The following is a 14,010-nucleotide window of genomic DNA, read 5'->3' as shown; positions in this document are numbered from 1 at the left end:
GATGTGCAAAGAAAGGGACGCTGGAGAGGCACATGGGCATCGCAGGGCACAGAGACCACTGAGACAGACACGGGGACCCAAAGAGGGAGAATGGCAGAGATGTGGAGGAGGACGCCCCAGAAAGATCTAGAAAGATAGAGACACAGACCCAGAGCCAAGGAGAGAGGGAAATGGGGTCACAGACAGAGACCTATAGACGGATACTGAGAGTGAGGCAGATTCACAGAGACCCCTGTGGAAATGCATAGACGGAAATGTGCGGGGAGACCCGCAGACTCAAAGACACAGAGGCGGAGCGACGCAGACAGAGCCTGAAACCGACCCAGAGAGAACCCCCAGAGAAATGCCCAGAAATAGACACAGAGATGGCGGACTGTGAGAGACAGAGACACGGAGAGGCAGGAGGGGTGGCCGGCTCCCCTAGAGTTCAAGGTCATGGCGTGGCAGGGAAATGGGGGGGGAGGAATACCGAAACAGATCAGTGTCAAATGGAGGTGGGGGAGTGTGAGGTCCAGCGGGCCTGACACCACACCCTCTCCCCTCCCCCAGCACACACCTGCTTCCCCGCTTTAGCGCCTGTTGTCACCAGGGTGGAATCCTGGTGGCAGACAAAGGGGTGGGGGTAGGGAGGGGGGAGACCGAGACGCACAGATGGGGAGTCACAGAGACAAAGGAAAGGACAGCGTCGGAGAGACACAGAAACCAGAGCCAGAGCCATACAAGAGAAAGCAGCCCCTGTACCCCTTTTGTCAACAAGTATTCTCCAAGGACCTATTGTGTGCTGAGCCCAGGGACCTCAAAGCATAGAGCACAGCCTGCTGTAGGGGGGTGGGGAGCCCAGAGGTTGGAGGTCACCTGACCCAGCCCGGGTTCAAGGCGGTGCCGATGGGGTGGAGGGGTCCCCAAGCAGCCAGGAGTTCTGGGATCCTGAATGTGGAGCCAGACTGGGGGCAGGGCAGCCCCTGAGCTGGGACTCGAGGTTGGAGAAAGGAATTCTCTGGCCCTCCCTCTCCCCTGGGGGGGCGGGGCCCAGCCTCCCCTATAAACCCCAGGGGTGCTTCAGCTCCGTCAGCAAGGCTCTGCCCCGCAGCTCGTGGACTCTGCAGACCCAGCCTTAGGTAACGTCCTGGGGTCTCCAGGGACTTTGTCCTTGGGGGAGAGGACAGGAGGGGTGGGAGACATGAGGGGTGTGATGAACTATGGGGCTGGAGGGGGCACAAGATGGAGGCTTGGGAATTCTGGGGAAGCTTGGGCTTTTAGGGGACTGAAGACAGAGTTATTAGGATTTGAGAGTTCCAGACTCTGGGGTTTCGAGATTGGGGTGTCCCAGAATGGGTCACCCTCAGACCTAGCAGGTCTGAGATCTGATTCTGAGAGAATCTCAGAAGTTGGGGGTATCTGGGCTTGGATGGTCTGGGGGTCAGGACAGGGAGTCTCAGACTCTGGGGATTTGAGAACTGAGGTCTCTGGGTCTGAGGCCTTATGACTGTAGCTGTCAAAATTCGGGGCATTGTGAATACACCTCGGAGCTTGGGCATCCGGGTTTTGGGGTCAGAGGATATTGAGGCTTCAGAACGCATCGAGACCTAGGACATCAAGAGCTGAGGATATCTGAGTCCAGAGTCTGGAGTCTCAAGAATTGGGGTCTCAGACTCTGGAGACATGGGGACTTGCCTGTCCCCAGAAACCAGGGGGATCACCAGCTGGGGTCTCAGGATCTGTGGATCTCGGGATTTGGGGTGCTCTTAAACCTGGGTACTGTGGGTCCCGGAGGATCTCAAAGATGGGGTGCTGTCTATGTAGGGCTCAGGATGAGGTCTGTGGACAACCCTCCTCCCCAGTCTGTGGGTGCTGCGGCAAGGAGGGGACAGGTGGGAAGATAGCCAGTTGAGGGGGGGAGCTGCAAGAGGGAGCCGGTGTGACTAATTCTCCCAGGGGCCTCCCCCTTGAATCCCTTCTTAGGAAATGTCCTCTGTTTCACCATGTACGACATCCCCCCTGAAATAGCCTTTGGGGGGTGGGGCAGCTATTGTCTTCAGGCCACGGGTCCCTTCCCAAATACCTTCTCCTAATCCCCACTCAGATCAGGTTCCCATGGACATGTCATAAGACAAAAGAGGACAGCTGTGGTGGTGGAGGGCTGGAGCAGCAGCTTTCGGGCAGTGCCCGCCCCACACCTCCCAGAGCCCTTTCCCTGTCAGGGCCCCCAGCCCCTCCTCCCTCAGACCTGGGAGTCCAGACCCCCCAGCACCGTCCTTCTTCTGACCCAGGAGTCCAGACCCCCAGTACCCTCCTCCCTCAGACCCAGGAGTCCAGATCGCCAGCCCCCTCCTCCCTCAGACCCAGGAGTCCAGGCTCCCAGTCCCTCCTCCCTCAGACCCAGGAGTCCAGACCCCCAGCCCCCTCCTCCCTCAGACCCAGGAGTCCAGACCCCCCAGCACCCTCCTCCCTCAGGCCCAGGAGTCCAGGCCCCCAGCACCCTCCTCCCTCAGGCCCAGGAGTCCAGGCCCCCAGTCCCTCCTCCCTCAGGCCCAGGAGTCCAGACCCCAGCCCCTCCTCCCTCAGGCCCAGGAGTCCAGGCCCCCAGCCCCCTCCTCCCTCAGATCAGGAGTCCAGTCCCCAGCCCCCTCCTCCCTCAGACCCAGGAGTGCAGACCCCAGCCCCTCCTCCCTCAGACCCAGGAGTCCAGGCCCCCAGTCCCCTCCTCCCTCAGATCAGGAGTCCAGTCCCCAGCCCCTCCTCCCTCAGATCAGGAGTCCAGTCCCCAGCCCCCTCCTCCCTCAGACCCAGGAGTGCAGACCCCAGCCCCTCCTCCCTCAGACCCAGGAGTCCAGGCCCCCAGCCCCCTCCTCCCTCAGACCCAGGAGTCCAGACCCCAGCCCCTCCTCCCTCAGACCCAGGAGTCCAGTCCCCAGCCCCTCCTCCCTCAGACCCAGGAGTCCACACCCCCCAGGCCCCTCCTCCCTCAGACCCAGGAGTCTAGGCCCCCCAGCACCCTCCTCCCTCAGACCCAGGAGTCCAGGCCCCCAGCCCCCTCCTCCCTCAGATCAGGAGTCCAGTCCCCAGCCCCTCCTCCCTCAGACCCAGGCTTCCAGACCCCAGGCCCCTCCTTCCTCAGACCCAGGAGTGCAGACCCCAGGCCCCTCCTCCCTCAGACCCAGGAGTCCAGACAACCCAGCCCCCTCCTCCCTCAGACCCAGGAGTCCAGACCCCAGCCCCCTCCTCCCTCAGACCCAGGAGTCCAGACCCCCCAGCACCCTCCTCCCTCAGACCCAGGAGTCTAGAACCCCAGGCCCCTCCTCCCTCAGACCCAGGAGTCCAGTCCCCAGCCTCTCCTCCCTCAGATCCAGGAGTCCAGACCCCCAGCACCCTCCTCCCTCAGACCCAGGAGTCCAGACAACCCAGCCCCCTCCTCCCTCAGACCCAGGAGTCCAGACCCCAGCCCCTGCTCCCTCAGACCCAGGAGTCCAGACCCCCCAGCACCCTCCTCCCTCAGACCCAGGAGTCTAGACCCCCAGGCCCCTCCTCCCTCAGACCCAGGAGTCCAGCCCCCGCTCCTCCTCCACTGCGACCCCACCTCACTCGCGTGTTCTCTGGTCCTCAGGTCACAGGATGTCGGACACCGAGGAGCAGGAGTATGAGGAGTGAGTGGCGCAGGCGGGAGGGCTGGGGGCGTGGAGACGTGGGACACTCTCCCACCCCCAACACGCGTAACCCTGCCTCTCGCCCTTTCTCCCCCACCCCTGCCCTCAGGGAGCAGCCCGAAGGTGAGTGGGGAGTGGGCGGGCCTCGGTGGCCTGGGGACACGCACGCGGGGGGCGAGAGGACGCCGGGGTCGCCCGCCGGCCCCCGCGCCCCCCCTCCGGCTGGCGGCGCCCCTCGCGTGCCCTCTGCGCACGGCCCGCGGCCCCGCGGGGCTCCTGACCCGCCTTCTCTGCCCGCCCCGCCCCCTTTCCAGAAGAGGAGGCCGCGGAGGAGGAGGAGGAAGGTGAGGCCTGGCCCCCGCAGGTCTGCAGCCCGAGCAGCCCCGCGGGGCCGGGTGGGGTGTGGGGGGCGCTGGTCGGGGCGGGGCCGGCGGGCACTGGGCTCGCGACCGCCCCGGCTTCAGGTCCTTTAACAGCCTCTCCCCTCTCTTTCCTCTCTGCCCCCCACACCCCTGCGTGGCCGCTCCCCCTCGCTCCCCCATCCTCGCTTCTCCCCCTGCCTCCTCCTCCCCAGCCGCCGAGGAGCCGGAGCCGGTGGTAGAGCGAGGTGACCGCGGCCGCTTCGCTTCCCGAGACGGATTTCCTCGGGCCCTGAGCCCTGCGAGGACCCCCTGCGCCCCCGTAACCCGCCCAGGCCCGGTCCTTTAAGCCCCGGAGAGCTCGCGCGCCCTCTGGTGTCCACGAAGGGAAATCGCCTCGCTGAGGCTTTAACCCTTTCCCTTCCTTCTTAAAGGGACCGACACCCAAGCCTTCTCCCCCAGACTGGAGGAATACTTGTAGAAGGGTTGGATGTTTGCGGACAGGCACCCCCGACCCTGTCATGTTTTCCCCCCATATACATTCAAAGGTTGGGGCCCGAGATGCAGAAGGGGCTCTCCCTGAGAGTCTGGGTTCCGGTGTCCCCAGAGGGGTTGGGGCTGGGGACACTCTGCAGGGCTAGGTGTACATGGAGGAGAGCAGGAACTCTGGGTGTGTAGAAGGAGGAAGGCCTGGGGGGTTGGACTCCTGGGCTCCCAGACAAGTGGGAGGGGGATCCCCACACCAGTTCTGAATGTATATCTGAAGCGTGTGACCCTCTTCCCCCTTTACGACCACCCTGATTTCCCTTCCCCTCTTCTCCCCCCACTCGTGCCTCTCCCCCAGACCTGCTCCTGGGGGCTGTGGCTTGGAGGAGGGGCTCCCTCCTCTGGGTGTGTCAGCCCCACCCCCATGAACTCTTGCTAATTATCTCTTTGTATCTCCCCACTAGAAGAAGAGCGCCCCAAACCAAGGTGAGATACTCCAGGGCTGGGTGGGGGTCCCAGTCCCATCCTCCTAAGTATGTCCCCCACCCCCAGAGACAGGGCATGAGAAAGGCAGAAGAGGAGAGTGGGGCCCTTGGAACAGGAAAGGACAGTGATTCCTTCTTTCTGCGAATGGTCCAGAGAACGTTCCATGGCGTCTGGCGAGTCAGATCCCATCTGCTCTGTTGGTGAAACGGACTGGGGTGCAGTGATGATAGCACACACCAGGGCCCTATGTTTGCCCTTGGCAGTCGCCGAAGGCTTCCCAGGGGAGGAGATTCCTGAATCACTAGCTGAAGAAGGTGGGAGGGATATTGTAGAGGAGAAAGCTGAGGGGTACACGCATGGTGCCGTGGCTGGATCTAGGCCACTTTAGGGGGGAAACAGATACAGACACAGGTCATCCTGATGACAAAGTTCCTAAACTAGGCAGATCTGTGGAGGCCATGAGAGCTCGTGGGGACAGAAGTTCCTGGAGGAAGAGGAACTGGGGCCAAAGCTTGGAGATGCAGGGAGGCAGCAAGCTGAGCCTGAGAAAAGAACCTAGGGGCAGACTTCTGTGGGTTGCCATGGGCAGTGGTGCCAGTTCCACTGTGGCCAGAGCATAGAGTGTAAGAAGGGATGGGGTCGTGCAGGGTTTTGAGCAAAGATGACTTTGGGTCAGATCTGAGAGAGCGAGCAAGGGGGATCAGGGAAAGCTTGTTGGAGGAGGGAAGGCCTCAGGGGATGCAGTATACCAGGGGAAGGGCATTGCAGGCAGAGGGAACAGGATATGCAAAGGCCCAGGGGTGCAAAGGCACATGCCATAGCCAGGGAACCATGAAATGTGTGTGTCTGAGGGAGGAGAGAAGTTGCTGGAGGAGTTGACTGTGGTCAGATGGAGAAGGGCTGTGAATGCTGGGTTCCTTGGGCTTTGTCTTAAGGGTGAGCTCTGAGCTAAAGTCAGGAAGGGAGGTGAGCTGAAGGTGGACAGCCAGAGGCTGGGAGGCCAGGAGGAGGCTGGCATGAAGGTTCACAGGAGAGGCGCTGAGGCCTGAGCTGGGCAGGGGGCGTGGGGTGGAAAGGGGAAACAGACTGGGGAGATGCCTAGGCAAAGAGGCCAGGACTTGTCGTGGGGGCAAGGGGAGGGAGGAGGTGGGCATCACCTGCCCGGGGTCTCGGCTGAGAACCGGAGGGGCGGTGCAGCCCCCCGCCTCCATCTTGGGGAGGTTGATGAGCTCAGTGGAGGCATGGTGCGTGAGAATGCGGAGATGTTCAGGAGACACTGGTTAACCTGAGTCTGGGATCTCGGAGAGAGCCTGGGCTGGAGACAGAGAGATATTACTGTCAATAAATAAGGGGGTGAAACCCTTTAAAGTGTTCTCTGGGGACTAGGAGACAGAAGTGGGACAGCCAGCGGAGTAGGAAGCAAATCGCCTGAACGTGCTGTCTTTAAAAGCACAGAAGCGCCCGATACAAATTACGAATTTAATGCAAGCCACGCGTGTAAATATATGTATTTTCAAGTCGCACTTTAAAAAGTAAAACAGAACAGGAAAACAGGTAAAATTAATCTTCTTCGCATTTTTTGTTCAATCTGTTAAATGGGAAATTTCATCATTTCAACAGGTAGACGATAGGAGACATTATTAGTGAAATATATTCCATTCTTCTGTTTGAACCAAGTGTTCGAAATCCAGTGTGTTTCTCAGACAGCCCAGGGAATGTCGATTTGGACCAGCCACCTGACAGGTGCCCCAAACCACGCGGGGCCGGTGGCTGCCTCCCTGGACAGGACAGCCGGCGGGGAGCTCGGTCAGGGAGCTCAGGCTGCTCAGTCTTTCCCCCTTCCCACCCGCCAGGCCTGTGGTCCCGCCACTGATCCCCCCGAAGATCCCAGAAGGGGAACGTGTGGACTTCGATGTAAGTAAGGGACCTCCAGTCCCCAGGTGCCTTTGTGCAAATTAGGAAGAGGCGCCCCTGGCTTCTCCCTCCTTTCGGAGCCTCCTAAATGGACCCAAGGGGCCCCCCTAGTGCCCCTGCTGGGAACATCGCCAACAGCAGCCCCTGGTCCCCTAAACCATCCAAGTGGGTCTTTGCAGGGAGGGCCCCGCCGAGACGCGTCTCCGAGGGCGCACAGGTGGGTGCCCGGTCCACCGCACTGCCTGGAAATGATTGCCCCCCACCCCCCGCGTCCTGCAGGACATCCACCGGAAGCGCATGGAGAAAGATCTGCTGGAGCTGCAGACGCTCATCGACGTGCATTTTGAACAGCGGAAGAAAGAGGAAGAGGAGCTCATTGCCCTGAAAGAGCGCATTGTGAGTGGAGGGAGGCGGGGTTCCGCAGCGCCCTCCCAGACCGGTGCCAGGGCGGGTGCAGGTGCGGTCCTGCGGCTGGGAGTGCTTCCCGTCCAGGGCAGACCCGAGGCTGTCCAAGTCGGTGGCCACACTCAAACTAGCTCATCTCTGCTCTTGATCTCCTTTGGGGAGGGGGCGCCCCTGCACCCCCTCATTCCTCTCCCTTCCCCCAGGAGCGGCGCCGGGCTGAGAGAGCTGAACAACAGCGCTTCCGAACCGAGAAGGAGCGTGAGCGTCAGGCCAAGCTGGCGGTGGGTACCTCCCCTGCCCTGCGAGACCAAATGCTACTTCGTAAGCGGGATGCTCTATTTCCCGTTCATGATCTTTTCTGCAGTCCTGAGGAAGGTGGGACTTGCACTGTATTATTCAAGGATCTTTCTGTTGGAAGGGACAGAAACCCCAACCCAAAGTGAATTCAGCAGAAAGAGAATTTTATTGGCTCATATAACTAAAAAAAAGTAGAGTGTGACTGGCTTCAGGTATGGCTGGATCAAGGAACTTAAGTAAGATCACAAAGGCCCAGCTTTTCTCTTCCTATCCCTGGTCCCATCTTTCTGTGGACACTGGGGGTGATGAGGTCATCGTGGGTTTGCCTGGGATGTTCCTGGTCTGAGCCCTGAAAATCCTGTTTTCCATCAGTCCCAGGTGAACCGGATGGTCGGTCACCCAATTAGACACCCCGTTCTCAGGGGTGGCAAGTGACCACCAACAACTCTGGCTTTCACTCCTCTTTTATATGTCTTCTCCTTGATTCTGGGATAAGTTCAGATTGGTCATCTGTCCATCTTGGAGCAAATTGCTGGCTAGTTGTAGGAGACTGGTGAAAATGCTCACGTTGGTGTGGGCTTTGGAAACATGATCTGCCACTTGAATCACTTTAAAAGATTAGGAGTAGGGTGACATGGTAGGCATCCTACTGGTCTCCCAAAGATGTTCTCGTCCTAATTCCCGAAGTCTATGCGTATGGTGCCCTGCATGGCAGAAGGGACTTTGCAGGTGGGATTAAGTTAAGGTGGGAGATAATTCTGGATTATCCAGAAGGGCCTCGAGTTATCACAATGGTCCTTGGAAGAGGGAGGCTGTAGAGTTGGAGTCAGGGATGTTTGAAGATGCTGCTCTGCTAGCTTAGAAGACGGAGGAAGGGGCCAGGACCCAAGGGATGCAGGTGAGAAGTACAGGGCAAGAGAGTGACTTTTCCCCTAGACTCTCCACACGGTTCACTCCTTGATCACAGCCCAGAAGACCCATTTCAGACTTCTGACCTGCAGAGCTGTAAGGCGATAAACTTGTGCTATTTTTTTTTAAAGATTTTTATTTATTTATTTGACAGAGAGCACAAGCAGGGGGAGTGGCAGGCAGAGGGGGAAGCAGACTCCCCGCTGAGCAGAGAGCGGGACCTGGGGCTTGATCCCCAGCACCCTGGGGTCGGGACCCAAGCTGAAGGCAGATGCTCAACCGACTGAGCCCCCCCAGGCACCCCAAACTCATGCTGTTTTAAGCTATTAAATTTGCATGTTACAGCAGCGGTAGGAAACAAATTCAGACGGAGTGTGCTGGATGTGCCAGAAGCCGTCGTGTCCGCCTCACCAGTGCTGTCAGTGGGGGGAGGAGCTGGTCTGCACAAGCCACTCTTTCTGGAACATGGGGCTGCCTTCACTTGACGTTCTAGAGCCCCGCCCGCAGGCTCAAGGCCATGGCCCCTTTAGTGCACCGAGTCCCCCATCCCCATCCCCAGTCACCCTCTTGCATCCTCTGAGACCGTCATTCTTGTCTCATGAGAATAAAGGAGAAAAAGGCCCAGAGAGGGGGACTATCTGCACTGAGGGCACACAGCGACACTCGGCACAGGCCGTTCAGAATGGAGGAATGCAGAAAGAAGCAGGAATGTCCCTTCCCCACTGTAAAAGTTTTGCTTGGGGGATGTTAAGGCCCAGAGAGGAGAAGGGACTTGCGGGTGGTCACAGTCAGGCCTGGAAGGGCCCGGGACCGAATGTCTGCATTTAGCCTGTTCTGGCATTGACTTTGTCTCGTGCGTTGGGCTGATGGACCCTGTGTCACTCAGCTCCCACATCCCCACCTCAGACCCCTTCCCCACAGGGGCTGGGCCGGCCTTCGGGGTTAACCCCTTTCTTCCCTCAGGAGGAGAAGATGAGGAAGGAGGAGGAAGAGGCCAAGAAGCGGGCGGAAGACGACGCCAAAAAGAAGAAGGTTCTGTCCAACATGGGAGCCCATTTTGGGGGTTACCTGGTCAAGGTGAGTTCAGCCTGCTGGGACCTAAGGTCTGTATTCCCAGGGAGGAGGCAACTGAGGGCCTAGACTCCTGGTTCCTGATGGAGGTGGGGGTTGGGAGCCCCAACTCTTGGGTCTGAGGGAGGAGGGGTTGGGGACCTGGACTCCTGGGTCTGAGGGAGAAGGGGCTGGGGGTCTGGACTCCTGGGTATGAGGGAGGAGGGGTCTGGGGGCCTGGATGTAGTGACATGGTGGTGAGGAGCTCAGCCCCTGGGTTCTGATCTATCCCACAATTCAGTGTGTCCCCTTCCCTACCCTCAGGCAGAACAGAAGCGCGGTAAGCGCCAGACAGGACGGGAGATGAAACTGCGCATCCTTTCTGAGCGTAAAAAGCCTCTGAACATCGACCACATGGGAGAAGAGCAGCTCCGGTAGGTGGGATGGGGGGCTCAGGGTGGGAGGGGGCTGGTTGGAAGTCAGCGAGATAAGGGGACCCCTACAAAGCTCTGGGAGGGCAGATCCCAGGTCTGAGCCCTGGCGCTGTGTGACTTTGGCAAGTGCGTCTCCCTCTCTGGGCGGATGCCCTGTTTTCTTCCCTGGGAGACGTCATTGATATAGGACCTACTTTTTGTGGGTATCGTGAGCTGTAGAGTCTGGGAGGTGATATGGTGGGAAGCCAGATGAGATGGCTCCCTAAAAGTTAAGAGATTATGTTGACCTATTGATGTCCCCTGGAAACTCAGAAAGGCCCCATCTTTATGTGAATTAAAGCCAGACACGCTGGTGAGAACTTTCCAGCCAACTCTCTGCCCTGTGGGACTCTATCTACCCCTTTACCTCCCATTCACAGGACAGCCCACGTCTTGTGATAAGCCACCAGAGGGAAGGCTGCAGAGGGCTTTTCTTTCTGGGCCCTCAGCGGTAGCTTGATGTTCTCTGGTCTGGGCATGACTCACGAAGTCCGAAACCCCCACCTCCCCAGAGGCAGCGCAGTGAGGGGGGCCGGAGCTCAGTGCCCACTACGCCTCTTACCCACTGTGGGATTGTAGGCACGTTATGTAATTTCTCTGAGCCTCACTTTCCTCACTGGTAAAACGAGGCCAGGATAACGAAAGTCTACCTCATGCAGCCGTGGAAGGTCAGTGAGGCGATGACGATTGATGATGATGGTGGTGATGATGGTGACGGTGATGATGATGATGATGGTGGTGGTGATGGTGATGATGGTGATGATGATGGTGATGATGATGGTGGTGGTGGTGATGGTGACGGTGATGATGATGATGGTGATGGTGGTGATGATGGTGACAGTTATGATGATGATGGTGGTGGTGATGGTGATGGTGGTGATGATGGTGACAGTGATGATGATGATGATGGTGATGGTGGTGATAGTGGTGATGATGGTGACAGTTATGATGATGATGGTGGTGGTGATGGTGATGGTGGTGATGATGGTGACAGTGATGATGATAATGATGATGGTGATGGTGGTGATGATGGTGACGGTGATGATGATGTTGGTGGTGGTGGTGATGGTGATAATGATGATGGTGACGGTGATGATGATGATGATGGTGATGGTGGTGATAGTGGTGATGATGGTGACAGTGATGATGATAATGATGATGGTGATGGTGGTGATGATGATGGTGATGGTGGTGATAGTGGTGATGATGGTGATGGTGGTGATGATGGTGACGGTGATGATGATGGTGGTGATGGTGATGGTGGTGATGATGATTGTGGTGGTGGTGGTGGTGGTGATGATGGCAGTGGCTGCCGCAGTCATGCCCTCACAGTCAACCCTGTGATGTAGATACTATGATTATCCTCCTGTTAAAGATGAGGGACCTGAGGCCCAGAGAGGTTAAGTAGCCTCTCCAGGGTGGCACAACTACAAGTGGAAGAGCTGGGATTTGAACCCTGGGAGGCCTGGGGCAGCAGCCCATCCTCGCCGCTGGTGTTACAGTGCCAGATGTTCACCAGCCAGCTCTCCAGGGGCAAAAAGTCCTGACTAGCATTTGCCCGTTTCCATGACGTAACTGCTCCCACCATGCAGATTTCAAACTATCAGTGTGAGGGGTCCGAGCGCCAGAGAAGACGTACAGGGTCATGGTTGGCTCTCGAGGCGTTTGCATGGCTCCAGGACCAGCTGGGGAGAGGGAAGCAGGATCCTAGGGGAGGTTACTTGGCGAAGGTCACAAGCCAGAGAATGGCAAAGCTGGGATTTGGAGCCGGGCTTCCTGACTCTAAAGCCTGGGTCCTTAGCCGCGACATGGTTCTCCCGTGGGGAACAGGAATTTTGGATGTGGGAGCAGCGGGCAGGGACTTAAGAACGCTTTCCTTCCACTCACTTAGAATGTTTTGGCCTCAGATATTAACAAAATGGCAGCAGTGGTGCCCCACTGAGTCTCGCTGGGTGGCCTTGGGCGGTTCTGTCTGGGTCGGGGGTGTGGGCCGGCCCCTCCCTGACAGCCCTGCTGGCCCACCAGGGAGAAGGCCCAGGAACTGTCGGACTGGATCCACCAGCTGGAGTCTGAGAAGTTTGACCTGATGGAGAAGCTGAAGCAGCAGAAGTACGAGGTGAGACCCTCTCCCAGGGAGGAAGGTGGCGCAGCGTGGGGGTGGGCGCAGGCTGGGGGCCGGTGGGTGCGTCCCCGCGGTCGTCCTCCCACCATCTCCCTCTTTCCTGCGCAGATCAACGTTCTGTACAACCGCATCAGCCACGCCCAGAAGTTGTAAGTGTGCCTCCCCAGACTGGGGTGTGTCTGTCCTTCCCTGGGGCCCCTCTCGCTCTGTGCGCCTGGTCCCTTGGCCCTCGGCCCCTGCAGTGCCGAGGACAGCCCCCGCCCCAAGCGTCAAAGGCAGAGAACCCTTCTCAGCTTCTGTTTCTTGCTCTTTCTCCCCCGCTACCTTCTCCATCTCTCCCGTCTCGCACTTTCTGTCTCTCTCACCCCAGCATTGGCCCCTCTTCAGTGCTGCCCACTCGCGTCACCCGTCCCTCCCTTCCCCCCAGCCCCTCCTCCTCAATATCCCTCGGCACCCACGGGAACATCCTGAGTTCACCCCCAGCGCCAGCTCCCGCAGGTGTGTGGGAGCCGCCCGCACACCAAGAGCCACCCGGTCCCCGTCGCTGAACGGAGAGTGCGTTTGCCTGCCCTTCCTCTGGGAGGCGGGGAGAGCAGGAACTGGGGGGGGGGCAGACTTCTGGGTTGAGGGCAGGACCCGTCTCAGACGTTGGGGGAGCCCCTCCTTCCTGACACCCTCTCCCTCTTCTCCTACAGCCGGAAGGGGGCAGGGAAGGGCCGCGTCGGAGGCCGCTGGAAGTGAGGACCTGGGGCCGTGTGCCCGGCGAGGCTCGGAGCCGCCTTTGGAGCGTGGGTCCCATCTGTGGTTGAAATAAACACGTGCCCCGCAGACACCTGCCGAATTCTCTGGCTGTCATTCCCACCAGGCTCCGTGGTCACTGTGACCCCGAGCCTGGAGAGCCCGCACAGTCACGGCGGTGGTAGGTTACCTCGAACCCTGCGCTGCAGGGAATGCCACGGGGTACGGCCCCTTTGGAAACCAGTCTGGCAGTTCCTCAGAAAGCTAAGCGCCCGGTAACTCCCCTCCCGGGTGTCTGCCCGCCGCAAGGGAAAACATGTGTCTGGCCACACGCGCCATGGGCACAGACATGGGCAGCGGCATTCCTCACAGCAGCCCAGAGGTGGAAACAGCCTCAACATCCGCCAGCTGGAGGGTGGGTAGCAGGCGCCACCACGCGGGGGGGGGGGTGGGGGGGGGAAGAGGCGAGGTCTTGACACACGCCGCTGTGTCCGCGACTCTCAAAACAATCACGGTGCTCGGTGAAAGGAGCCAGAATCAGAGGGCCACAGCCTGTGTGATTTCCTGCACGTCAATTGTCCCGAGGGGCAAAGCCATAGGAAGCAGGGAGGAGGCTGGCGGCTCCCAGAGGCTGGGAGAGGGCACATGGGGGGCTGAAAATGCTTGAAACTAGTGGTGATGGTGACACGCACGACCTTGGGAATATAGAAGGCCACTCAACTGTTGTTTTTTTTAAAGGTATTATTTATTTGAGAAAGAGAGCATGGGGGGGAGGATCAGAGGGAGAAGCAGGCTTCCCCCCTGAGTAGGGAGCCGGATGCGGGGCTCAATCCCAGGACCCTGGGATCATGGCCAGAGCCGAAGGCAGATGCTTAACCGACTGAGCCACCCAGGTGCTCCTCTGTACACTTTTTAAAAAAATTGTATTTTTAAAAAAGATTTTATTTATTTATTTGGCAGGGAGATAGAGATCACAAGTAGGCAGAGAGGCAGGCAGAGAGGGAGAGGGAAGCAGGCTCCCTGCTGAGCAGAGAGCCCGACGCGGGGCTCGATCCCAGGACCCTGAGATCATGACCTGAGCCGAAGGCAGTAGCTCAACCCACTGAGCCACCCAGGCGCCCCTAAAT

At 58.9% G+C, this 14,010-nt stretch overlaps 1 protein-coding gene across 5 annotated transcripts; it reads left to right on the top strand.

Annotated features, from left to right (window-relative positions):
• Positions 1–640: 640 nt before the first annotated feature.
• Positions 641–13,125, top strand: TNNT1 (troponin T1, slow skeletal type). 5 transcript variants are annotated; one of them, XM_080829485.1, is made up of 13 exons: positions 641–1,118; positions 3,605–3,657; positions 3,959–3,988; positions 4,219–4,251; positions 4,954–4,975; positions 6,829–6,889; positions 7,169–7,285; positions 7,498–7,575; positions 9,464–9,577; positions 9,875–9,984; positions 12,049–12,139; positions 12,254–12,294; positions 12,841–13,125. In XM_080829485.1, exons 7-13 carry the CDS (start codon positions 7,187–7,189, stop codon positions 12,884–12,886), a joined length of 579 nt encoding a protein of 192 aa, XP_080685611.1. In that variant the 5' UTR covers positions 641–1,118; positions 3,605–3,657; positions 3,959–3,988; positions 4,219–4,251; positions 4,954–4,975; positions 6,829–6,889; positions 7,169–7,186; the 3' UTR covers positions 12,887–13,125. The 5 variants fall into 5 exon arrangements, with proteins under 5 accessions (XP_080685611.1, XP_080685609.1, XP_080685612.1 ...); XM_080829483.1 differs by having other exon boundaries at positions 662–1,118; positions 3,605–3,767; XM_080829486.1 differs by lacking the exon at positions 4,219–4,251 and having other exon boundaries at positions 662–1,118.
• The last annotated feature ends 885 nt before the right edge of the window (positions 13,126–14,010 follow it).

The sequence above is a fragment of the Martes martes genome (assembly GCF_963455335.1).
Source record: "Martes martes genome assembly, chromosome: 17".
In the NCBI taxonomy this organism is placed as follows: domain Eukaryota; kingdom Metazoa; phylum Chordata; class Mammalia; order Carnivora; family Mustelidae; genus Martes; species Martes martes.
The sequence above is the reverse complement of the archived record's forward strand: the minus strand, read 5'-3'. Positions and strand labels throughout refer to the sequence as shown.